Source organism: Lissotriton vulgaris, chromosome 9 (assembly GCF_964263255.1).
Source record: "Lissotriton vulgaris chromosome 9, aLisVul1.2, whole genome shotgun sequence".
NCBI classification, from domain to species: domain Eukaryota; kingdom Metazoa; phylum Chordata; class Amphibia; order Caudata; family Salamandridae; genus Lissotriton; species Lissotriton vulgaris.
In genome coordinates, this window is record NC_141697.1 from 1,029,403,759 (window position 1) to 1,029,429,656 (window position 25,898).

General features: G+C 50.2%; 1 protein-coding gene across 1 annotated transcript in view; it reads left to right on the plus strand.

Moving 5' to 3' along the window:
- Positions 1-25,898, plus strand: part of NOL8 (nucleolar protein 8) — a 297,417-nt gene that overhangs the window by 146,507 nt on the left and 125,012 nt on the right. The window contains exon 10 of the mRNA XM_086938941.1: positions 5,485-5,575. Coding sequence (XP_086795067.1) covers positions 5,485-5,575 — 91 coding nt within the window. The remainder of the gene's footprint in view (positions 1-5,484; positions 5,576-25,898) is intronic.

Consider the following 25,898-nt stretch of genomic DNA (forward strand, 5'->3'; position numbering starts at 1 on the left):
GAAGTCGGTCCATACCTTTGCTAAGCATTACTGCCTGGACTCTGATGCCAGGGCAGATGCTCAGGTTGGGCAGACTTTGCTGCGAAATCTGTTCGCACAGTAGTGGTGTTGTATTTCTTCTTCTCCACCGCCGCTTTGGTGTTGGGGATGGGCTTGCCATTCTATTCACTAGATTATGACTATACACAGAGATCCCCTACTACAGAAGGAGTAGTTTCTTACCTGTAACTCCAGTTCTGTAGTCGGGGTATCTCTGTTATAGTCATAAGCGCCCGCCCTCTTCCCCAGTGGAGAATGATGTTCATGTACTGAATGCTACAGGTCTAGCTTTATACGCCTCCAAAAAGAACTGAAAGTGGAGGGGACCTGCTGTGCATTCTGGGATACTGAGAGTTCTAGAAAAGTTTCCTTAAAGGCACAGTATCCCTTTGTGAGCCACATAATAGCAGTCTATGGGGCTTGTCTGTCCACCCATTCCTCTCTTTCTTGGTAAAAGGGGAAGTTTTTCTATGAAAGAAACTTGGCAGGCTGTGCTGAATTTAATTTTGGTGGAATATCTAGTTGAAGTACTGGACAGTGTAGCCTGATAGGTATAGGCTGCATTATTTGTCTTTAAATTCTCTCTTAAGTGTCTATGCAGGACTGCACAAAAAGACAGTTTAAGAGATTATTTTTGATTGCTCCGGGGTCCCCGCACATGAGCGGGACTATTCACTAGATTAGGACTACAACAGAGATACCCCTACTACAGAACTGGAGTTACAGGTAAGAAACTACTCCATTTTCTGCATGTAAGGTTTTAAATATTGGCATATGAGTGAGCATCTCCTGGTGGGCATTAAAATGGTTTTGTTATTTTTTTCCCCGGAATCCATTTAAGAGAATGCATTTGTTGCTAATCCAAAAAACTGCATGTCACATTTGGGGTCCTATGAGGTGTATATTCTCTTGTTAATGGGACCCATTATTCATGTGGTTTACTAGAGAAATTCCAGCTAAGAGTTTCCTTAATTGTCTACATTAAATCTTAATATGTTTCTGGCCTGTTTTTCCTAAGGCTATTTCATGACTAACCGTACATGGACAGTTTGTATCAGAAATAAGCCCAAAATGTGACCAGAATTTTTGTGAAGTGGGAAAAACTAAAAGTGAAAGTCTACAGTATGACAAATAGTATTTGATTCCAGTGAAGACAATTGTTCATCTTTTCAGGTCTTCTAGGCAGTTTACTAAGTTATCTTTGCAAGAAAAGTAACTCTACATGCTTTAACTATTTACACACTGTGCTGCTTGAAAGTTAGTAATTGATATGTTTGAATTACACCATGTTGAACTATACTATCTAAACACAAATGCGCTACTGATTCTCTAAGGTCACTCTTGCAAAGTGCATTAATACAGTGTTTATCTGCTTGGCATCTTCTAGTCATTATAGAATAATTGGAATATAGAGGTTGGGATATCACACAACATTGTATATATTTTTAGGGCTCGTCCTATTAATCGCGCAAGCGATAATAGGACGAGAGTATAGAGGCTCATCTAAGCTCTGAAACCATCGGCGGATTTAAACGAGTGCATGTGCTCGGGCACACACTTGCCCGAGCCTACTGCCTTTGAAGTGAAGCTTAGCTTCACTTCAAAGGGATCTGCTCCCCTGCCCCCCGCTTCACACTTTTCACGGCCGCCAGGCCGTGTCTCGCATTTCTCCTCGCTCCCTCCCCACAGCAATGCCAAGAGCTTGTTTACCATGGGGCCACGTCACTCGAAATACATGGGTGCCATGCTTTCTTTCAGCCTGGCACCCGCTTTATTGCAATCGTTTTCCCTGCATGCTCCTTGATTCAATACTCCCTGTCACGGAGCGCGTTACTAGGGTGGGCAAGATATGTGACCCATGGCCTCCCAGCGCATTGCTGTTCTTTACCTGGCCTACCAGCGCCTTGTTTAAATTGCGGGTTTACCTACGTGCCCGACATAGCGCCAACTTGTAAATGTATAGATTTTTCAGAGCCCTTTGAACCAATATTCTTCAAGCACGCTGAAACAGAGTGCATCTTCGAGAAATTGTAAACAAACGCCAAATTCAACGTTTATCAACCACAATATTATCGTGCATAACAAGTAATACGATCGCATTTGAAACCAAATCATGCCTTTGAGTTGAAAGTAAACAATAGATGTTAGTTACCATTTGCTACTTAACGGGAATAGTTTTAACATGCTCTGAAGATAAGAGGTGTAGCCTGACTGCATAGATTCCACACGCAAAATCTGCAGCATACGTAGAACCTACTCAGACATTTCAGCAGAGGATAATGCGAATAATACATTTTTCAATTTCTTGCAAACAATTGATTGGGAACCGATTTCCAAATAGTTTAGTAAAGGTCATCCGAAAATGTGCGTACATAGAAAGCGTCCAGGCACCTATCTTTTCACTACAGCACTCGATGGTTCTCTCTCTCTCTCTCTCTCATTTCCATACACGTTCACTTTCTATCGCACCCTCCACCTGTGACGTCGCTCTCTGCCTCTTGCTGTCGCTCTCACCCTGTCTCCTTATCCTGTGTCTCTTTCTATCTGCCTGTCACCCCTCTCACAGTCACACCATCTCACTGTCTCTAGCCCCTGATCTCTTTCTTCCTCCACCCCTCGCGCTTTCCCTTTCTTTTTCTCTGTCCCCTCCATTCTTGCTCTACCCCGCTGTACTGTCCCCTCTTTTCCCTCCCCCTCGCACGCGCTTGCCCGAGCCTCCTGCTTGCCTCCTGCCTTTGAAGTGAAGCTTAGCTTCACTTCAAAGGGATCCGCTCCCCCGCCCACTGCTTCACACTTTTCACGGCCGCCAGGCCATGTTTCGCATTTCACCTCCCCCCCCCCCTTCCTCTCCCCACAGCAATGCCAAGAGCTTGTCGAACAGTGTGTGTGTCTCTTATTTTTGCTCTGGCAGTGCTAAAGACTCGCCTTAAGCAACATCGCGCTACAATATCAGCCATTTAAAGTGCTTCATCGTGAAAGGGGAGTTCAATCCTCATTCAAGTACTCCGATTAAAGTGTCATGCCGCCACAAAACCACAAGGGAAATTGTGAGCCTCAGAGTTGTAATGATATAGAATTTCTGTCAAAGCTCAATATATCTCGCTTGTACCGATTCCGACGCTAGGAGGTTGAAGAGCGGAGCCATCGAGAATTTTAACCTGCACTTTCGCATATTAAACACAGACCTGCAGCAGAGCATTATAGCGCAGTCTACAACTGAGCTATATAATGCAAATAAACCCCATATGTAGATTGCGATGTGCTCTTCCGTTATCATCCCATGAGATGATTTCCAAAGACTAACTGCATCATGAAAACCGTTTTGTCATAGGCGATTTTTTAAATTGCGGGTTTACTTACGTGCCCGACGTAGCGCCAATTGTAAATGTATAGATTTTTCAGAGCACTTCGAACCAATATTCTTCAAGCACGCTGAAACAGAGTGCACCTTCGAGAAATTGTAAACAAATGCCAAATTCAACGTTTATCAACCACAATATTATCGTGCATAACAAGTAATACGATGTGCATCTGAAACCAAATATTGCCTTTAAGTTGAAAGTAAACCATCCCCCCAACTCCATCCATCCCCCCACTCCATCCATCCATCCCACTCCATCCATCCATCTCCACCATCCCACTCCATCCATCCCCCCACTCCATCCATCCATCCCCCCAACTCCATCCATCCATCCCCCCACTCCATCCATCCCCCCACTCCATCCCCCCACTCCATCCATCCATCCCCCCACTCCATCCATCCCCCCACTCCATCATCCCCCCACTCCATCATCCCCCCACTCCATCATCCCCCCACTCCATCCATCCCCCACTCCATCCATCCATCCCCCACTCCATCCATCCATCCCCCACTCCATCCATCCATCCCCCACTCATCCATCCATCCCCCACTCATCCATCCATCCCCCCACTCCATCCATCCATCCCCCACTCCATCCATCCATCCCCCACTCCATCCATCCATCCCCCACTCCATCCATCCATCCCCCACTCCATCCATCCATCCCCCACTCCATCCATCCATCCCCCACTCCATCCATCCATCCCCCACTCCATCCATCCATCCCCCATTCCATCCATCCCCCACTCCATCCATCCATCCCCCCACTCCATCCATCCATCCCCCCACTCCATCCATCCATCCCCCCACTCCATCCATCCATCCCCCCACTCCATCCATCCCCCCACTCCATCCATCCATCCCCCCACTCCATCCATCCCCCCACTCCATCCATCCATCCCGCACTCCATCCCTCCCCCGCCCCACACTCCATCCCTCCCCCGCCCCACACTCCATCCCTCCCCGCCCCACACTCCATCCCTCCCCTCACTCCATCCCTCCCCCGCCCCACATTCCATCCCTTCCCCGTCCCACATTCCATCCCTTCCCCGTCCCACATTCCATCCCTTCCCCCGCCCCACACTCCATCCCTTCCCCCGCCCCACACTCCATCCCTTCCCCCGCCCCACACTCCATCCCTTCCCCCGCCCCACACTCCATCCCTTCCCCCGCCCCACACTCCATCCCTTCCCCCGCCCCACACTCCATCCCTTCCCCCGCTCCACACTCCATCCCTCGTCCACACTCCATCCCTCGCCCTCTTGCCCTGCCTCTATCTCCCACCCTCCCTCTATCTATCTTTCGCCCTCCCTCTATCTATCTATCGCCCTCCCTCTATCTATCTATCGCCCTCACTATCCATCGCATCACCACAGCATCACTCAGGGGCACCACAACATCACTATGCGCTACCACAGCGTCACTGAACGTCATTCAGAGCCACCACAGCATCAATCTGTGCAATCATTCAACAACAACTGATTCAAATATGTTCTCTCAATGTTTCAAACTTTATTGCAAATGTCACAAAAAATGTTAATATTTCACTTCTGTTCTTGTATTTTCATCACAATAAAATACACTAAACATAATCTTCCAAAAAATTATTTGCAAAAGTATAAGCTATTGCCATTATAAATTACAATAACTTTTATTTAAGTATTAATTATTGAAAAAATACAACCCATTGTTATTTTTTATATTAATACATCTAAGTCATGTAAATACAACACATATTGCATTACAAATGCTATAGGTGTCACGTTTGCAAAAGTTAACACTATTGGCATTGTAAATGACAAAGTTATTAATTTCACTATTTTCAAAACAAAAACATAAATAAAAAATGTGTCATTTACAATACTAATACCTCTAACAAACTAATGCGAGCCCTATTGCATTGCAAATGCTTGTTAGGACTTGGAGTAGCATTCCGAATAATGCCTTCATAAATCGAAAACATTAATTTTACTAGAGTACACTTGTAAAAGTCCAGATTTCCGATGAATGTAAGCATAATGTTGGTTTTACATACATTTCTTCTATAATACGACAATGTTTTTATGGATGTTCTTTGTGTGTAGCTCATGCACTTGCAATCCAGGTTTGGTACAGATGAACGTTTTCGAATGGATGCCCGCTTCCTTGGAAGTGACCACGAAGAGGATGATGCAAGTAAGTGTGATTTTAGCATTGAATTCCATGCGGTGACAACTTCAGACATTTCCCAATTTATTTTGTGTGTGCTTTTTATTTCGCCTATTGAACTTGATTGCACTATAATATATTTTCATGGCAATGAAGAAAAGGCAGTTTGATGTCCGATAACAATGAAGATCCGCTTTCTCACGTCTCTGTTCTGCTAATCTGTATATTTTAAGGAGCTTTTGTGGGGTTGATTGAACCATTGTAAATAACACAGATTGTTGCAACCCTAATAATTTCTTTGTCTGTGTGTATGCTCCTGAAACAATGCAGTAAACTTTTTTTTTTTAAATAATTAAATGTAGACATTTTTCATATTGGACACAACATTTTCCATTTTGTTATTAAATAGTCATTTAGAACAGCTATTTGCCAAACTAACGTATTGCAAAATCAACATTTTAATAAAAGTGCATTATTTGCGTAATACTCTTTACTCAAACTGAGCAGTAGTTAAGAAATCCAGAGTACTTGTAGAACTGCAATTTGCATAAGTTCAGAGAGGATGTCTCAGAATGTAATCCTTCATAATACCTGGGAACCTAGCAGGAGCGCGGGGTAGGCTCCCGCTGCTTCCTGCTGTATCGCTTCCGGGTCAGGCCCCGCCCACGTCACAGCGGCGGTTGCCTGACTTCCTGGGCAAGCCGGGCGGCGGCGGTGAATTGGAGGGGTAGGCTCCCTCGGTAATTAAATAGAAAGCGAGGTGGGAGCTCGCTTAAATTCAAAAAGGTGCAAATCAAGCGCACCCAGGCGCTGGGACAAAATAAAGCGCTCGCTGGGGCAATATAAAGCTCTCTCAGCACTAGGGGCCAGTTCAGCGCTCCCAGGCGCTGGAAGCTCCAGAAGGGTAAAAGTAAAGCGCTTCTCAGGCGCTTGTGCCTCCCAAAGTCAAGCACCAAGTCCTTCAGGGGGTGGGGGGGGGGGGGGCTAGGCTAGGCTCAGAGCCTGCTCACAGGGTCCTCCTAGGCAGGGAGGCAATCCCCAGTGGCGGTCCTCCTGGCGCCCAGCAGCAGCCCCCCTCAGCAACAGGATCCAAGAAGAGAAGAATCCACCTGGCCTCCAGGATATCCAGGGGCTGGGCAGGGCCCAGGGAGGCAAGCCTTCCCCTGGGCCCCAGCAGCAGCACGCCCCTGGTAGATTCCAGTCAGTAACAAGAACATTTTACAAGAGGTCACAGCCTCTTTTTATACACACAATTCCTTTGTCTAAAGGTGCAGGCAAGGGGCGAACCAGATACAACTGGTTCCTAAGCACTTTGTTTTTGCTCAGCCCCTCTATTCACAGGGTGGGTCAGGGACATCAGAGACACCACTGGGGGTGGAGCTAGCATTGTGAGGGGAAAGCCCAGCCCTATTCAGGTCCCAGGTGCACTCCTCCCAAGCCATCACACATACAGACCTCCCATTCACCACTAGGGCAGACCCATCCTGACTCCTGGAGCCTGGCACACCACCCAGCTCCAGCCAATCACAAGCCAGACACAAATTACACAAACATGCGAACTTCTAGAAGTGGCACTTCACACTAGACAAAATCATGCCGCATACATCATTGCGCAGCATTTAATCACACGAGTCCGCACATACCAAACTCGCATCTGCACTCCCCACGCATCAGGAACTACCAGGGACACACACATTCCCCATGCATTCCTATGGGAGGGCAGGCCAAAGTCACACACGCACTCAGGGAGTGCACGAACTTTACACTGCGCCACAGTTTCAAAGTGCGCAAAGATCAGAAATCACTATAATTATTTAATAATACCAGGCAAAAACTTCAGGGGTGAACCTGCAAGAAGGGCCAAGTCCAACAGTACTGGTTACATCACTTTGGCCTTTCCCCCAAATCGGAGAATCCAGGACATTTGAGCTATGATTATAGGGTTTCCGGAAGTTGTTTGAGTTCCACTTCTGATGGTTTTACGTTGCTAGTTCTGCTGGCTTCTTGCATCTTTCTGGTCACACACTCTAGCACATGACTGCTCTCCAGCTCTCCAGTGATGCCTCCGAAGGTGGTGGGTCTAGAATGGGGAAAGATCTGTTGGATACCATTGTGATTTTCCAGGATGCTGCAGCAGAGCTGACCTGGTGGGGTGCGGAGGAATACCTTACAGCATGGATGTCCTTCTAATCCAACAACTATAGCCACTGTGATAACAAATGCATCAACTCTAGTGTAGGGTGCTTAGCTAGAGGAACATGAGATCAGAGGCTTGTAGTATTCAGAAGAGCAGCTTCTGCACTCAATTAGTCTTCAAGTCCTTCCTTCCTTCCTTTCTGTCAAGATCTTGTCAAACAACAAAAGCGCAATATGGAGGCGTGGATTTCACCCTCTCTGTTGGGAATCGCCGAGACTCCTTCTTGGGCCCGCTTGCACAGATTTTTCTGGTTTGTTATATCTGGTGGGCTCTCCGGCATCAGAGCTGAGCCCCCCAGACAGCATCACCTTGTAGATTACGATTGGTGTCTTCACCTGGAGGTGGTCCAGCTTATCTTTGCACCGATACGCCGATAAGGGTGTGGTATGCAGACCAACTGTATCCATACCCATCGTCCAAGTTCTCTCTTCCCCTCTCGGTGGACCTTCTCTCCTAATTAGAGGGATACATTCTGCACCTCAGCCTCCAGAACCTCCACATTTATCCCTGGAGATTGAGCAAAAACATCTGACTTCTATCCAGCTACCTGCAGAGATGAAAGATTTATTCTATCTGCATGCTGTCATTCCACCAAGACGGTGTACTCCTCAAGGTGGAACAGGTTAATCACTTTGTATGCTGAGAACATTGTGGATCCCTTGAAGGCCCATTTATTGGATATTTTCAGTTTTGCTGTATTACTAGCCTAGCATAGTTGTGCTTTGGGGCTATCGAGGGATACTAGCAGCCTTGCCTGCTTCCGAAACAGTCATCCCTATTTAAGAAGCCCATTATTTTACACATGCTGAAAGGTCTGACAAACATTGTCTTCTCCAGTACCTCATTTGTCATGCATCCATGGTATCTTAGTTTGGTTTGAACTTTTTTGATGGGGTTCTCCATCAAACCCCATTCTCAGGCTTTTGACTATTTAAACTGTTTTCTATTTGCCATAACATCAGCAAGATGGGTCAGTGAGTTCAAGGTGTTGAGTTCCTGACCTCACTAGACTTGCTTTTTCACTTAGAAATTGGTCCTCCAAACAAGAGCTGCTTTCATACCCAAGGTAGTGACCCCATTCCACCTGGGTCAGTCCATCATTCTTCCTTCATTTTACCCCTCTTCCCCTCCCACCAAGGAGAAGAGGTTACCAGGCCAAACCCAAATAAAGCTGTCAGTTTTTACATTGAACACACAACGGAATTCGGAACAAATGACCCGCTTTATAGGATATGCAGGCATTAGGAAGGGAAAAGCTGTACAGAACAGACAATTATCTGTGCATTAAGATGTGCTATGCTTTGGCCCTAAAATGTCTAGCAGAGTGCATCAAGGCTCATTTCACCAGGGCCAAATCTTCCTTCTTAGCATTGGGTAAGGAAGTTTCTGTGTCTGAAACCTACGGAGTGGCAACATGGACTTCCTTTCATACTTTTATGAAGGACGACTCTTTGGATTCCGTAATGTGCCCATTCTGTCCTCCTGGGAATCGAAATTTGCCTAGCTTACACAACGGTAAGTTTCAATTCTATTAAGGACACGGAGGCGAGGATTATGCTATATCTTCCTTCGCTTTATTAACATAAAGACTCCACAGCAGCTTAGGAAAAGATATATGATAGTAACAAAAATGCTTTCAGACATAAAGCATTGACGGAACGTTCAACAAATCAAACAACAACTCCCGAGAGTCTCTTTGTATAACGACAGTCCATAGTCCTTCCATTCTGTCCATCACCGCTATAAATCCGGTCTTCTCTTCCTCTTCCTCCTCTTTCTTCGCGCAGATCACGCCTGAACCTCATTGATCCTGCTTAGCACCCTCGTTGCCTGTCGAAAAAGGAAACCGCATCAGCGAGGTGGCCCAGGAATGCAACAATAAGGCGAGGAGCATTCAATGACTAGTACAGCACCGACAATGTAAAGGAAAACGCTTTACTTACTGCCATACGGGTGGGTAGAGACACCACTGTAGCCTGGGTGGGATAATCCTCGCCTCCGTGTCCTTAATAGAATTGAAACTTACCGTTACGTAAGCTAGGCAAATTTCGATTCTATGTCAGGACCGGAGGCTTCAGATTATGCTAGTTCAAAGCTTACTTACCACCAACTGGGCCAAATCCACCACGGCTTAAAATAAAACCTCTTAAAGGTGGAATCCGAGGACCAATCCGCCGCTCGCATTAGGTCCTCCAAGCGAGCACCCACTGAGAATGCCTTAGAGGCCATGGCCCCCCTGGCGGAGTGTGCTCCAAAGAGAGAAGTATTGATGCCTGCTTCCTGCATGACCCACCGCACCCACCGAGCAATAGTGGGAGAGGAGACAGCTTTGTGTGGCTTTCGCAGGGCAATCAGCAACTGACGCTCGCCCGGAGGGCGCAACTCCAAGGTCAGATCCTCATATGCTTTGAGGCATTGCACAACACACAACTTAGGAGTGTCAAGAAAAGCTGGGTAGGAAATGGATCGCGACGACGTTTTAGTGCGTCGGCCCACGGTAAACGTAACCCCATCCGGGGAAAAAATGCGTGCAGAGACATCCAGCGCGCGCACATCAGAGACGCGTCTGCAAGAAACCAAACATAACAACATGGCCTACTTCGCCGACAGCTCCTTAAGAGACAGATAAGAGTTGGCCGGCCAGGACAAGAACAAGTTCAGAACCAAATTGACGTCCCAAAGGACGGAGTACCTGGGCTCAGGAGGCAACGCGAGGCGAATAGCCCGCAGAAGCCGACAAACAAAAGGATGTTCCCCTACCGGGTGGCCATCGATGTTATCGTGGCCTGCTGAAATCGCCGATCGAATAGCATTGATCGTCCTATAGGCCAAGCCTTTATCGGCTAGGTGAGCTAGGAAATTCAGCACGGGAACGAGGCCTGCGACCAAGGGATCCAAATCCCTTCGAAGACACCAACGCATCCACTTAAGCCAAGCGGATCTGTAGCGCTTCGTCGTACTATCGGCCCATGCTTTGGAGAGCAAGTGCTCAGCAGACCCCGAAAGGCCTGGGAGCGACCAGCGTCTCCTGAGAGCCTCCATGCCACGAGGCGGAGAGAGCTCTGCGTGATGAGAGGAAGCGGTTCCCGATCCGGATTTGTCAGGAGCAGAGGAAACAGGGGGAGTAGGATTGGAAAATCCCAAGAAAGTTCCAGAAGAACCGGAAACCACACTTGAGACCTCCAGAGCGGTGTAACCAACACCAACTCCGCTCCCTGGCGGCGTATTTGGGCCGCCGCTCGCATTATCATGGAGAACGGGGGAAACGCAAACGGCTGTTCCCGACTCCAATCCTGCAGAAAGGCGTCCGTGGCCTCCGCCAGAGGGTCCGGCCTCCAGCTGAAAAAACGCGGCAGCTGGTGGTCGAGACGGGACGCAAACAGGTCCACTGAAAAGGGACCCCAGAGAGTTTGGACCCACCGGAAGACCTCCGGATCCAGCTTCCACTGGCTGGCGTCCTTGAGGTGCCGGGAGTGCCAATCTGCTACTTGGTTGGACTGACCCGGTAGATATTCCGCTGTCACCGCAATGTGACGTGACAGGCAATAGTCCCAGAAGTCCTTCGCCAAGTCCGCTAAAGCGCGGGAACGAGGACCCCCTAGATGGTTCACATAGCGAACCGCCGAAATGTTGTCCATCCGTAAAAGGACACATGCCTTGACCGAATCCTTGGTCCAACAACGGACTGCGAAGGAGCCCGCCAGGAGCTCCAAACAATTGATATGCAACCGTTGTTCTTCTGAAGACCAGGCGCCGCCGGTGGAAAAATCCCTGCACCGGGCGCCCCAGCCCGACCTGCTGGCGTCGGACTCTATGACCAGGTCCGGGGCCGAACCGAAGATCACCCGACCATTCCATGCCTCCATGTGAGACAGCCACCAGGACATTTCCTCCTTCACTTCGTCCGTGAGAGGAACCCACTGATCGTATCTCATCCCACGACGCAAGTGCTGCGCCTTCAGACGCTGGAGCGCCCTGTAATGCAGGGGGCCTGGGAAAATCGCTTGGATGGAGGACGACAGGAGTCCTACCACCTTGGCGATATGGCGCAAGGAAGTGCGATCTTTTGCGATTGTCTGCCGAAGCAGGTGTCGAATTTTCGCGACTTTCCGACCCGGCAGGCTCAAGACCGCCTGCACCGAGTCCACCACGAAACCCAAGAAGGTGATCTTCTGAGTAGGAACCAAAACCGACTTTGAGCCGTTGATCACGAACCCCAGCCTCTGGAGAAGGTTTACGGCCTGCCGAAGCTGGCCCGCCAACACCTCCGGGCACTGCCCCATGAGGAGGATGTCGTCTAAGTACACCAACATTCTGACCCCCTGACTTCTGAGGAACTCCACTACCGGATGGAGAACTTTCGTGAAGCACCAGGGGGCCGATGACAGACCGAACGGCAGCGCGGTGAACTCGAACACCCTGCCGTTCCATAGAAACTGAAGAAAACGACGATGCGGGGGATGGATGGGGACGACTAAATAGGCATCCTTGAGATCCAGTCTCACCATCCAGTCCCGAGGGAGAAGTACGTCTCGAAGGAGGTGTATACCCTCCATCTTGAAATGTCGGTAGACCAACCACCCATTGAATTCCTTGAGATTGATCACAGGTCTCTTGCCCCCATCGGTCTTGTCCACCAAAAAGACGTTGCTGAGGAACCCGTGCGGGTGGCGCGTTGATAGGCGGATGGCCCCTTTGCGGAGCAAATCCGAGACCTCCCCGTCTATCAACCGCGCGTCGGACTCTGAAAAAACCATCGGGCGCGGGGGCACCGCTTGCGTGGGCTGGTCGTAGAATTCTATGTGGAACCCACGTACAGTTTGCAAGACCCAAGCGTCGGCAGTGAGCAATTCCCACTCCTCGTAAAAGGTTGCCAGCCTCCCCCCAATTGGAACTTGATCCAAACAAAGGACACTTACCGGGGGCATTCCCTTGTCCGGAGTTCTTCCTGAACCCTCTGCCGCCGAAGCGCTGCCCTCTGGTGGGGTAGAAGTTGTTAAAGTTGGCTGAGGTCTGGTATTGTCCTCTTCCGGAGCCTTGTCCCTTATTGGTGGTCTGCTGGCCACGGCCGATCGCGCGGCCCCTACCGCGACCGGCCCCTCCGGAGAAACGTTGGTGGAACACCCGTTTCATGCTGGATTGGGCCTTATCCAGCGACGTGAATGTGTTCACGAACTTGCCCAGCTCCCTGATGAAGGGTTCGCCAAACGGCCTCCCTGGGCCACCGCACCCGCCTCCGACGAGGCCAGGTCTCCCAACTTCGGGTCTAATTTGATCAGGAGCGAGCGTCGCCTCTCCGTAGAAAGTGCGCAGTTGGCGTTGCCCAAGAACACTATCACCCTCTGGGCCCAATTCGAAAGCACCTCAGGGGAAATGACGGTGCCATTCACCTTCGCCTCCTCCGCCATATCGAGGATCTTCGTGGCAGGCCCAACCGCATCCAGCAGTTTATCCTGGCAGGCCCGCCAGGACCGATCGATGCCTTTCCTGGTATCCTTCATAAACTTTGCCAGGAAGGTGGCCATCTTGGCATCCAATTCCAGGGTCATGGCCACCTTGCCGTCCAGGGTTGGCCTAGGGCACTCCCCACGCAGGCAACCCCGCGCCTCCTTCTCCAGGGGTTTGCGCAGCCTGCCCGCCACAAACGTAGCCACCGTCTCTCCCGGCGTCCAAGCCGCGGAGCAGGGGTGGACGATCTCGTCCGGATCCAGCATGCCCGACTCAACCTTTGGCATCTCCTTGGCGGAGGACGCCGGAAGCCAAGATCGGGTCGACTCCCCGTCGTCGTCGGTGTCTGGAGAGTCGTACACAGGGGAAGCGGGAGCCGTCGACACGTCTCCCGAGGCCCCAGGATCCACCAAGGGGGCAGGGGGCACCGCTGTTGCTTTTGCCAGAAAGGCGTCCCGAAGGCGCTCAAACGCGCCCCTGTCCACTCCTTGGGCCTCCGATGACGGCCCTTCCTTACAAGGCCTCTTCGGGGCGGGTGGCAACCCGCCAGACGTTCCCGGGAGATCGGGGCTCGGAGGCACGTGCGCCGATGCCAGCTTCGCGCACTCTTCCACAATGCGGGCGGAGAGGCGGTCCTCCATAGGGCCTACCACCTCCGTCACGCAGCGGTAAATGGAATTGTCCACCGCCTGGTAAAATTCGTCGTCCTGCAGATAGGAGTAGGGTTCCTCTTCGTACTCCCCTTCTATCATGAAGCACAGGGGTAAATCCGGGGCACCCTGTAGGGCGGCAGTCGAGATAAACCTCGGATATGGGCAGGCCAACTGGCTGCGATCACTTTTCGGGGCCAACTGGACTGGCAGGTGGGCTGCACCAATCCCCCAGCGCGCCGACCCTCCTCGCCGGGACCGGGTCTCCGCACCCCTCAAGCGCGCTAAGCCACACTTCGTATCAAAAAGGTGCACAAAGTTCACCCGGAGGTGTTTTACGCGGTCAGAGCCGCAATACAGACCCCAACGGGGCGTCAGGAGTAGGGATGTACAGACCCGGAGCACCAGGTGTCAGAGGGGTACGCGAGGGCTGGCTCCTGCGCAAGCAGACTCCACGGCGCGGTCCCCGCAACTGCGGAGGCGCGTCGGAGGGTCGGCGAGACGTCAGGGCGCCCCCTGGCGGCCTACTTACGCACCGCACACAAGTGGGAAAGAAAGATCGCGTAGGAACGACGGAGCGTTCCCGCGACCGGGGACTCTGTAAGGGAATAAACCATGCAATGAGTCCCCCAACGATCGTACACACAATACAATCAAGTAAACATTGAAAGGAAAAAACATGAAAAGCACTTATCTGGCTGCGGGAGCAGCGAAGAAAGAGGGGGAAGAGGAAGAGAAGACCGGATTTATAGCGGTGATGGACAGAGTGGAAGGACTATGGACTGTCGTTATACAAAGAGACTCTCGGGAGTTGTTGTTTGATTTGTTGAACGTTCCGTCAATGCTTTATGTCTGAAAGCATTTTTGTTACTATCATATATCTTTTCCTAAGCTGCTGTGGTGTCTTTATGTTAATAAAGCGAAGGAAGATATAGCATAATCTGAAGCCTCCCGTCCTGACATAGAATCCTTGTACAACCATCTCTCAAGTCCCTCCTTCAAGTAATGTACTGATTGGCAATCTATTTAAAAGGTGAGCAATCTGCAGGTAGAAGTAACCATTAGCATGGCATTCCTCATTGGGGCCTTTTGGTGTTTCCGACCCGTTGCTACAAAATAATTGTGTTCTTTGCAGTCTTTTCGACTCCGTCCCCGTTCTGTCAGTTCAGTGCCTGGCATATCTTTGACACTTCATTCGGGATCCCAACCCTCCATGGGGCTTTCTCCTCAGTCACCCTCCAAAGAATGTGCAGCCAGTGCCACTTGAAGTACTTGTAGCAAGATCACCATCCAGCATGTACCCTCTGCTTGTTGCCAGTGCACGACAAGACCTCCTCCTCAGCCTGCCTCTCATTCCGGTCCAAGAAGACCTTTAGTTGCCACTGTAATCTACAACACACCCAGCACAAGAAGTTGAGTTCTTCAGCAGGCTCTGATGCGGAAGATCAACCGCCACCACTGAGCAAACACCATAAGATGTCAACTCTGAGTACTGCTCCCTACCAACGTAAACAACCAGTCGAGCACCATCCCTCAGGGGTCGGGCGTCAATCCTGAGCCTTCCTGTCTGCCACTGCGTCCAGCAACTGCAGGCTCCAACACAAGGCTTCAGAGCTGACTCCGATCTCAATGGCAAAACAGCCCCTTAAGATCCCCCCTTCCTCAGCCTGAGGAGCACCCTCGACACCTGCTGGGTGGCCGTCACAAACCAGCCCTTCGTAGCTGAGGCACCACTTGACGTGCAGACTGAATTCAACGCTGAAATAGCGATCAGCGCTGACTTAACTGTCTATGGCGCATTCCTCAGCGGGCTCTGAGGATCTTGATGCCCCCATTCTACAGCACCTTCAGGAGGAGCTGGGCAGTAGGCAGAAGAGACTAATCATCCACCCACAAACGGGCAAGACTTGTGGCAAACTGACTGAAGGTGCATGCTACTGTTCCTTGAAAAAGTAAAGGAGCAACTTACACTGGAGCCACCACCACCTCCTAAGCTGAAGAAGCATCTGGACAGGGGCACTAGTCGCATACCTTCTCATTCCTCAATTCGTCCTCCTCCCCACTCTCTCTCTCCACCTACTTCTCTAATAATTATTTTCCCACACAAGGTTCCTACTCCTCCATCTAAAGCCATGACTCCCCTTCCACCACACAGGCCACCTCTGCGATCCCCATCGGGGGGTCCCCGCATTCCTCCAGTGGGTAGCCCCCTTCATCCTACGGACCTGTATGATGCACAGATATGGACTGGAGCCCCGGGATGAAGCTTGTGACGAGTATGGAGTTAGCCTTCAGGTGACCATGAGCCCTTCCTCCCTCTCAGCCAAGCCTTCCCCTTCAGATGATACCAAAAAAATATCACAAGGTCATCCACAGAGCAGCCACCTTCCACAAGGCTTACTTACACACCATGACAGAAGATCACTACTTGGTGGGAACTCTCTCGCACACTCGGCACAATACCTACCAATGGCAAAGGGAGTTGCCAATGCAAAGCGCTGACTATCTGTCCCTTCCGACCGACCTCACTACACCTGTTGGGGATCGTTTCCAAGAGTTCTTGGCACAATGACAAATATCACCTCAGCCCAATGGGTTCCATCCACTGTAGAACAGGGCTTCCCTCAACCCCCCTCAAATAACCACTTCCCTCCAGGCAGACACTTCCTCTTCACAGACCATCAGTGTCTCCTTCAGGAGGAAGTAGACACCCTACTTCTATAAAGTGCCATAGAGAGTATGCCACCACACCAACTTGATAAAGGGGTGTACTACCTGCACTTTCTGATCTCCAAGAAGGATGAGTCCATAATTGCACTCAGGCCCCTCAACAAGAAGATCCACATGGTCACGCTTCAGGATGTTAAGCCTCTGCTGCAGCAAGGTGACTTTATGACCACTCTCCATTTGAAGGATGCTTATTTCCACATCTTGATCTACCCTGCGCGCTAGCATTCGTGGCAAGCAGACACCACTATCAACTCCTGGTTCTGACCTTTGGAGTAACTATGGTCTTCAGCGACTTTTTCAAATGCCTTGCAGTGGTAGCCACCGATTTCAGAAAGAGCAGCATCAACTTTTTTCAGTACCATGCAGACTCGTTGTTCAAGATCGCAAGCAGACAGCAGTGCTTTACCCACACCTAGATCATCCTAGAAATCCTCCACGATCTCGGGGTCACCATCAATGTGGGCAAGTCCCAACTCAAACCCCTTCAGATGCAGCCCTCCCACAAACAATTCTAAATTCAGTCAATGTAAAAGCTAATCCGAGCCTGGTCCAGGCCTTCCAACTGCTACTGCCTCTTCTTCTGCTAGAACACCAGCTATCCGAAAAGTAATGCTCCTTCTTGCATGGTGGCTTCATGCATTGCCATCTTTCCCTATGCTCGCATATACATATGTTCACTGCAAGAGTGCTTAGTATCACAGTTGTTGCAAGCGGGTAGTCTGTGGGAGGATCTATTGTTGATTTGGGCCAGCACCCATTGCTCTCTGCATTGGTGGAACAGCAACAACCAGTTGCAGGGCAGGCCCTTTCTGGACCCGGTTCCCCAGGTGACCATTACCACGGACGTCGCTCTCAAAGGGTGGGGGTACATTACAGGATATAACCATTCAAGGCATGTGCATGGGACGACTAAATAGGCATCCTTGAGATCCAGTCTCACCATCCAGTCCCGAGGGAGAAGTACGTCTCGAAGGAGGTGTATACCCTCCATCTTGAAATGTCGGTAGACCAACCACCCATTGAATTCCTTGAGATTGATCACAGGTCTCTTGCCCCCATCGGTCTTGTCCACCAAAAAGACGTTGCTGAGGAACCCGTGCCGGTTGGCGCGCTGATAGGCGGATGGCCCCTTTGCGGAGCAAGTCCGAGACCTCCCCGTCTATCAGCCGCGCGTCGGACTCTGAAAAAACCATCGGGCGCGGGGGCACCGCTTGCGTGGGCTGGTCGTAGAATTCTATGTGGAACCCACGTACAGTTTGCAAGACCCAAGCGTCGGCAGTGAGCAATTCCCACTCCTCGTAAAAGGTTGCCAGCCTCCCCCCAATTGGAACTTGATCCAAACAAAGGACACTTACCGGGGGCATTCCCTTGTCCGGAGTTCTTCCTGAACCCTCTGCCGCCGAAGCGCTGCCCTCTGGTGGGGTAGAAGTTGTTAAAGTTGGCTGAGGTCTGGTATTGTCCTCTTCCGGAGCCTTGTCCCTTATTGGTGGTCTGCTGGCCACGGCCGATCGCGCGGCCCCTACCGCGACCGGCCCCTCCGGAGAAACGTTGGTGGAACACCCGTTTCATGCTGGATTGGGCCTTATCCAGCGACGTGAATGTGTTCACGAACTTGCCCAGCTCCTGATGAAGGGTTCGCCAAAAAGGCCTCCCTGGGCCACCGCACCCGCCTCCGACGAGGCCAGGTCTCCCAACTTCGGGTCTAATTTGATCAGGAGCGAGCGTCGCCTCTCCGTAGAAAGTGCGCAGTTGGCGTTGCCCAAGAACACTATCACCCTCTGGGCCCAATTCGAAAGCACCTCAGGGGAAATGACGGTGTCATTCACCTTCGCCTCCTCCGCCATATCGAGGATCTTCGTGGCAGGCCCAACCGCATCCAGCAGTTTATCCTGGCAGGCCCGCCAGGACCGATCGATGCCTTTCCTGGTATCCTTCATAAACTTTGCCAGGAAGGTGGCCATCTTGGCATCCAATTCCAGGGTCATGGCCACCTTGCCGTCCAGGGTTGGCCTAGGGCACTCCCCACGCAGGCAACCCCGCGCCTCCTTCTCCAGGGGTTTGCGCAGCCTGCCCGCCACAAACTTAGCCACCGTCTCTCCCGGCGTCCAAGCCGCGGAGCGGGGGTGGACGATCTCGTCCGGATCCAGCATGCCCGACTCAACCTTTGGCATCTCCTTGGCGGAGGACGCCGGAAGCCAAGATCGGGTCGACTCCCCGTCGTCGTCGGTGTCTGGAGAGTCGTACACAGGGGAAGCGGGAGCCGTCGACACGTCTCCCGAGGCCCCAGGATCCACCAAGGGGGCAGGGGGCACCGCTGTTGCTTTTGCCAGAAAGGCGTCCCGAAGGCGCTCAAACGCGCCCCTGTCCACTCCTTGGGCCTCCGATGACGGCCCTTCCTTACAAGGCCTCTTCGGGGCGGGTGGCAACCCGCCAGACGTTCCCGGGAGATCGGGGCTCGGAGGCACGTGCGCCGATGCCAGCTTCGCGCACTCTTCCACAATGCGGGCGGAGAGGCGGTCCTCCATAGGGCCTACCACCTCCGTCACGCAGCGGTAAATGGAATTGTCCACCGCCTGGTAAAATTCGTCGTCCTGCAGATAGGAGTAGGGTTCCTCTTCGTACTCCCCTTCTATCATGAAGCACAGGGGTAAATCCGGGGCACCCTGTAGGGCGGCAGTCAAGATAAACCTCGGATATGGGCAGGCCAACTGGCTGCGATCACTTTTCGGGGCCAACTGGACTGGCAGGTGGGCTGCACCAATCCCCCAGCGCGCCGACCCTCCTCGCCGGGACCGGGTCTCCGCACCCCTCAAGCGCGCTAAGCCACACTTCGTATCAAAAAGGTGCACAAAGTTCACCCGGAGGTGTTTTACGCGGTCAGAGCCGCAATACAGACCCCAACGGGGCGTCAGGAGTAGGGATGTACAGACCCGGAGCACCAGGTGTCAGAGGGGTACGCGAGGGCTGGCTCCTGCGCAAAGAGACTCCACGGCGCGGTCCCCGCAACTGCGGAGGCGCGTCGGAGGGTCGGCGAGACGTCAGGGCGCCCCCTGGCGGCCTACTTACACACCGCACACAAGTGGGAAAGAAAGATCTCGTAGGAACGACGGAGCGTTCCCGCGACCGGGGACTCTGTAAGGGAATAAACCATGCAATGAGTCCCCCAACGATCGTACACACAATACAATCAAGTAAACATTGAAAGGAAAAAACATGAAAAGCACTTATCTGGCTGCGGGAGCAGCGAAGAAAGAGGGGGAAGAGGAAGAGAAGACCGGATTTATAGCGGTGATGGACAGAGTGGAAGGACTATGGACTGTCGTTATACAAAGAGACTCTCGGGAGTTGTTGTTTGATTTGTTGAACGTTCCGTCAATGCTTTATGTCTGAAAGCATTTTTGTTACTATCATATATCTTTTCCTAAGCTGCTGTGGTGTCTTTATGTTAATAAAGCGAAGGAAGATATAGCATAATCTGAAGCCTCCCGTCCTGACATAGAATCCTTGTACAACCATCTCTCAAGTCCCTCCTTCAAGTAATGTACTGATTGGCAATCTATTTAAAAGGTGAGCAATCTGCAGGTAGAAGTAACCATTAGCATGGCATTCCTCATTGGGGCCTTTTGGTGTTTCCGACCCGTTGCTACAAAATAATTGTGTTCTTTGCAGTCTTTTCGACTCCGTCCCCGTTCTGTCAGTTCAGTGCCTGGCATATCTTTGACACTTCATTCGGGATCCCAACCCTCCATGGGGCTTTCTCCTCAGTCACCCTCCAAAGAATGTGCAGCCAGTGCCACTTGAAGTACTTGTAGCAAGATCACCATCCAGCATGTACCCTCTGCTTGTTGCCAGTGCACGACAAGACCTCCTCCTCAGCCTGCCTCTCATTCCGGTCCAAGAAGACCTTTAGTTGCCACTGTAATCTACAACACACCCAGCACAAGAAGTTGAGTTCTTAAGCAGGCTCTGATGCGGAAGATCAACCGCCACCACTGAGCAAACACCATAAGATGTCAACTCTGAGTACTGCTCCCTACCAACGTAAACAACCAGTCGAGCACCATCCCTCAGGGGTCGGGCGTCAATCCTGAGCCTTCCTGTCTGCCACTGCGTCCAGCAACTGCAGGCTCCAACACAAGGCTTCAGAGCTGACTCCGATCTCAATGGCAAAACAGCCCCTTAAGATCCCCCCTTCCTCAGCCTGAGGAGCACCCTCGACACCTGCTGGGTGGCCGTCACAAACCAGCCCTTCGTAGCTGAGGCACCACTTGACGTGCAGACTGAATTCAACGCTGAAATAGCGATCAGCGCTGACTTAACTGTCTATGGCGCATTCCTCAGCGGGCTCTGAGGATCTTGATGCCCCCATTCTACAGCACCTTCAGGAGGAGCTGGGCAGTAGGCAGAAGAGACTAATCATCCACCCACAAACGGGCAAGACTTGTGGCAAACTGACTGAAGGTGCATGCTACTGTTCCTTGAAAAAGTAAAGGAGCAACTTACACTGGAGCCACCACCACCTCCTAAGCTGAAGAAGCATCTGGACAGGGGCACTAGTCGCATACCTTCTCATTCCTCAATTCGTCCTCCTCCCCACTCTCTCTCTCCACCTACTTCTCTAATAATTATTTTCCCACACAAGGTTCCTACTCCTCCATCTAAAGCCATGACTCCCCTTCCACCACACAGGCCACCTCTGCGATCCCCATCGGGGGGTCCCCGCATTCCTCCAGTGGGTAGCCCCCTTCATCCTACGGACCTGTATGATGCACAGATATGGACTGGAGCCCCGGGATGAAGCTTGTGACGAGTATGGAGTTAGCCTTCAGGTGACCATGAGCCCTTCCTCCCTCTCAGCCAAGCCTTCCCCTTAAGATGATACCAAAAAAATATCACAAGGTCATCCACAGAGCAGCCACCTTCCACAAGGCTTACTTACACACCATGACAGAAGATCACTACTTGGTGGGAACTCTCTCGCACACTCGGCACAATACCTACCAATGGCAAAGGGAGTTGCCAATGCAAAGCGCTGACTATCTGTCCCTTCCGACCGACCTCACTACACCTGTTGGGGATCGTTTCCAAGAGTTCTTGGCACAATGACAAATATCACCTCAGCCCAATGGGTTCCATCCACTGTAGAACAGGGCTTCCCTCAACCCCCCTCAAATAACCACTTCCCTCCAGGCAGACACTTCCTCTTCACAGACGATCAGTGTCTCCTTCAGGAGGAAGTAGACACCCTACTTCTATAAAGTGCCATAGAGAGTATGCCACCACACCAACTTGATAAAGGGGTGTACTACCTGCACTTTCTGATCTCCAAGAAGGATGAGTCCATAATTGCACTCAGGCCCCTCAACAAGAAGATCCACATGGTCACGCTTCAGGATGTTAAGCCTCTGCTGCAGCAAGGTGACTTTATGACCACTCTCCATTTGAAGGATGCTTATTTCCACATCTTGATCTACCCTGCGCGCTAGCATTCGTGGCAAGCAGACACCACTATCAACTCCTGGTTCTGACCTTTGGAGTAACTATGGTCTTCAGCGACTTTTTCAAATGCCTTGCAGTGGTAGCCACCGATTTCAGAAAGAGCAGCATCAACTTTTTTCAGTACCATGCAGACTCGTTGATCAAGATCGCAAGCAGACAGCAGTGCTTTACCCACACCTAGATCATCCTAGAAATCCTCCACGATCTCGGGGTCACCATCAATGTGGGCAAGTCCCAACTCAAACCCCTTCAGATGCAGCCCTCCCACAAACAATTCTAAATTCAGTCAATGTAAAAGCTAATCCGAGCCTGGTCCAGGCCTTCCAACTGCTACTGCCTCTTCTTCTGCTAGAACACCAGCTATCCGAAAAGTAATGCTCCTTCTTGCATGGTGGCTTCATGCATTGCCATCTTTCCCTATGCTCGCATATACATATGTTCACTGCAAGAGTGCCTAGTATCACAGTTGTTGCAAGCGGGGAGTCTGTGGGAGGATCTATTGTTGATTTGGGCCAGCACCCATTGCTCTCTGCATTGGTGGAACAGCAACAACCAGTTGCAGGGCAGGCCCTTTCTGGACCCGGTTCCCCAGGTGACCATTACCACGGACGTCGCTCTCAAAGGGTGGGGGTACATTACAGGATATAACCATTCAAGGCATGTGCATGGCCCTTAAACAGACCTTCTACATCAATTATATAAAGTTACTAGCAGTCCAACTGACTCCTTAAAGCTTTCTTCTGCCAAGTACAACACAAATGAGTCCTGATCAAAACAGACAAAATCACTGCCATGTTTTACCTTCGGAAACAAGGTCTAGCTCTCAATATTAGCGCAGAGCATATGTTATTGTGCAGTTCACCAAAGGGTACTAGCGGAGTAACTTCCAGGACTAGACAACAACTTCACAGACCTGCTCAGATGAATGCGGCTGCAAGTCCACAAGTGGGAACTCCACCCCAAGTCCTGCTCCTGTTCTTTCAACATTGGGGATTCCCCAGCGTAGATATGTTCACACCTGCCATAATTGACAAATGCCCAAGCTGCTCCTCAAGGTTTCTGAATCCACAGTCCGTGATCAGTGCACTGGTCAGGGTTCTCTATGATAGGGTTCATGCTGACAAGATTGTCCTTGGAACTAACGCAACGTTTCTACCCAAGCTGGTCTTCCATTTCCACCTCAACCAGACAATTCCCAGTGTTCTTCCCACACCCAGACTCAGTAGCAGAGAGAGCCCTTTGTACGCTAAATCTCAAGCGTGGCTAATTACGATATAGACTGGACAAAATCTTTTCATAAAACACAACTGTTATTTGTTACCTACTCTAAACCACACAAAGGTTGTTGCCATTTCAAAAGTAGAGAGAGTTCACTGGCTAGTCAAGTGCATTCCGACCTGCTACACCAAGACCAAAAGACAGCGCCCTGCTCCCACTAAGCCCCATTCTACATGCAAAAAGGCAGCCTCTATACATTTTCTGGGTAACATCTAAATATCTGAGATCTGTAAGGCATCTACATAGTCTGCCCTCCACATAGGTTCACCACTATGTGCATGGACTAGCATGCCAACTAGCTCAAGTGGACCAGGCTATACTACGTACACTTTTCCAATCCTCTGGCTAACCACCGCCTAGGAGAGAATTTCTTTACAGCCTATAAAGATCATGTGTATCTACAGCTACACATGCCACAAACGGAAAATGTTACTTCTGTAAGAATCTGTTCATGACATGTAGTGATGTAGATTCACTTGCGCCCACCCTCCTCCTGGATGACTTTGGTTGTTGAAGAGGCTTTACTTTTCCTTTTCAACATTTACTTATATAGTCATCTTCTGTGTTCCTTCGATATGCTTTCCTGCCGTGCGGGAAACTATCTAATAATGGAACCGATTTCCATGTGTATTACTAATCCTAGGAGGATTCACTGTACCTCGTGATTCAAAAGACGTTCAAACCTCTGAATCCTTGCAAGCTTTGAAATCCCAGATCAAATTTCATAAGGCCCGTTTGCTCCCCTCCAAAGCCAATGACCTTAAGTAACGAATAAATAAGGCTGCACACTTTTCCAAAGTGTAGCACTCTGCATTAATCCATTCAAAAAGCAAACCAGTCCTAGCTCTGCACATATGACCTCACGAAAATGTAATAAAAATAGATTTTAAAAAAGCATTAAAATATACTACCATGTGCTTAATCCCAGACACTGCTATTGTGTCCATTAAACCCTTTAATTAAACCAGTGATCACATTTCAGGATACCTTATAAAGCATGTCCCAAAGATTTATTTATTTATTTATGAGATTTATTAAGCGCAAACAAATGCCCAAGGGCGTCTCGGCGCTGTGAACGGAGGCAGCTCAGAGAGATGGTAGGGGAAAATTATTGGTTAAATAACCAGGTTTTTATTTTTCTTCTAAAAACAGTCAGTGTAGGGCAGGATCTGATGTCCATGTCAAGGGAGTTCCACAGTTCGGCTGTGACGACAGTAAAACGACGGTCACCCCATGAGGCTGTTTTGGTCCGGGGCACGGTCATTAGCAAGGCATTCATAGAGCGTAGTGCTCTATTAGGGGCATGGAATGCTAGGGATTTCATAAGAAAATGGGGCCCTAATTTGCGGGAGGCTTTATAGGCTATGCAAAGTGCCTTAAATTTAATTCGATTCTTCACCGCCAACCAGTGGTAGTTTTTGATCACTTGGGTGATAGGTTTGAATTTTGGAGTACCCGAAAGCATTCTTGCAGCTGCATTTTGTACAGATTGTAACTTATGAATGACTTTCTGTTGAGCGTTGATGAAAAGTCCATAACAATAGTCAAGGGATGACATGACAAAAGCAGTGACCAAAGTTTTTCCTGAGTTGGGGAGAAGGAAGGGAAGGATTTTCTTAATGGACTTAAGCTTGTAGAATGCGGTAGACACAATCGAATTTGCATGTGCAGCAAATGTTAGTTTGTCATCTAACAGTATTCCCAGATTTTTTACTTTGGTAACTGGTGTGGGCGGAGGGCCTAGTTCAGTGGGCCACCATGCGCCTGGCCAGTGAGGGGAGAGTTTTCCGAATATCATCACTTCCGTTTTATTGGAATTCAACTTGAGACAGTTGGTTGTCATCCAGTTGCTGATGGTTACCATACCATGATGGAAATTGGCCGCAATTTCATCTCCGTTATTTTTTATTGCTAAGATCAGCTGGGTGTCATCCGAGTAAGATGTTAGGCTCATCCCAAAGTCCTTGATGACCTTAGCTAGATCTGTCATGTAGACATTAAATAGCGTTGGACTTAGGGATGAGCCTTGGGGGGCGCCACAGGGGAGTGTCATCCGGGCGGAGCTGAAATTACCCAGTTGTACCATTTGGGTGCGGTTGGAGAGAAAGGAGGTGAGAAGATCTTTGGCCTTATCCTGGATACCTATGGCATTGACACGGTCGATCAAGATGTTGTGGTCGACCGTGTCAAAAGCAGCGGATAGGTCAAGCAGGATAAGTACTGCCGTCCCTCGTTGATCGAGAATAGTTCTTATCTCGTCTGTGGCTTTGATAAGTGCTGTCTCGGTACTGTGGTGTTTGCGAAAGCCAAACTGGGTGTTGTCTAATAGGGAGTGTTCTTCGATGTACTGGGATAGTTGTGTATTCATCAGTTTTTCTGCTAATTTTGCTGCAAAAGGCAAGCTGGCAATAGGCCGATAGTTGTTAGTGTCCTCAGCGTCCAAGTGAGATTTTTTTAAAAGGGGTTTAAGAAGGGTGTCTTTCCAAATGGTGGGATAAACCCCTGTGGAAAACATGGAATTGAAAATTTCTGTAAGTTGGGGGGCCAC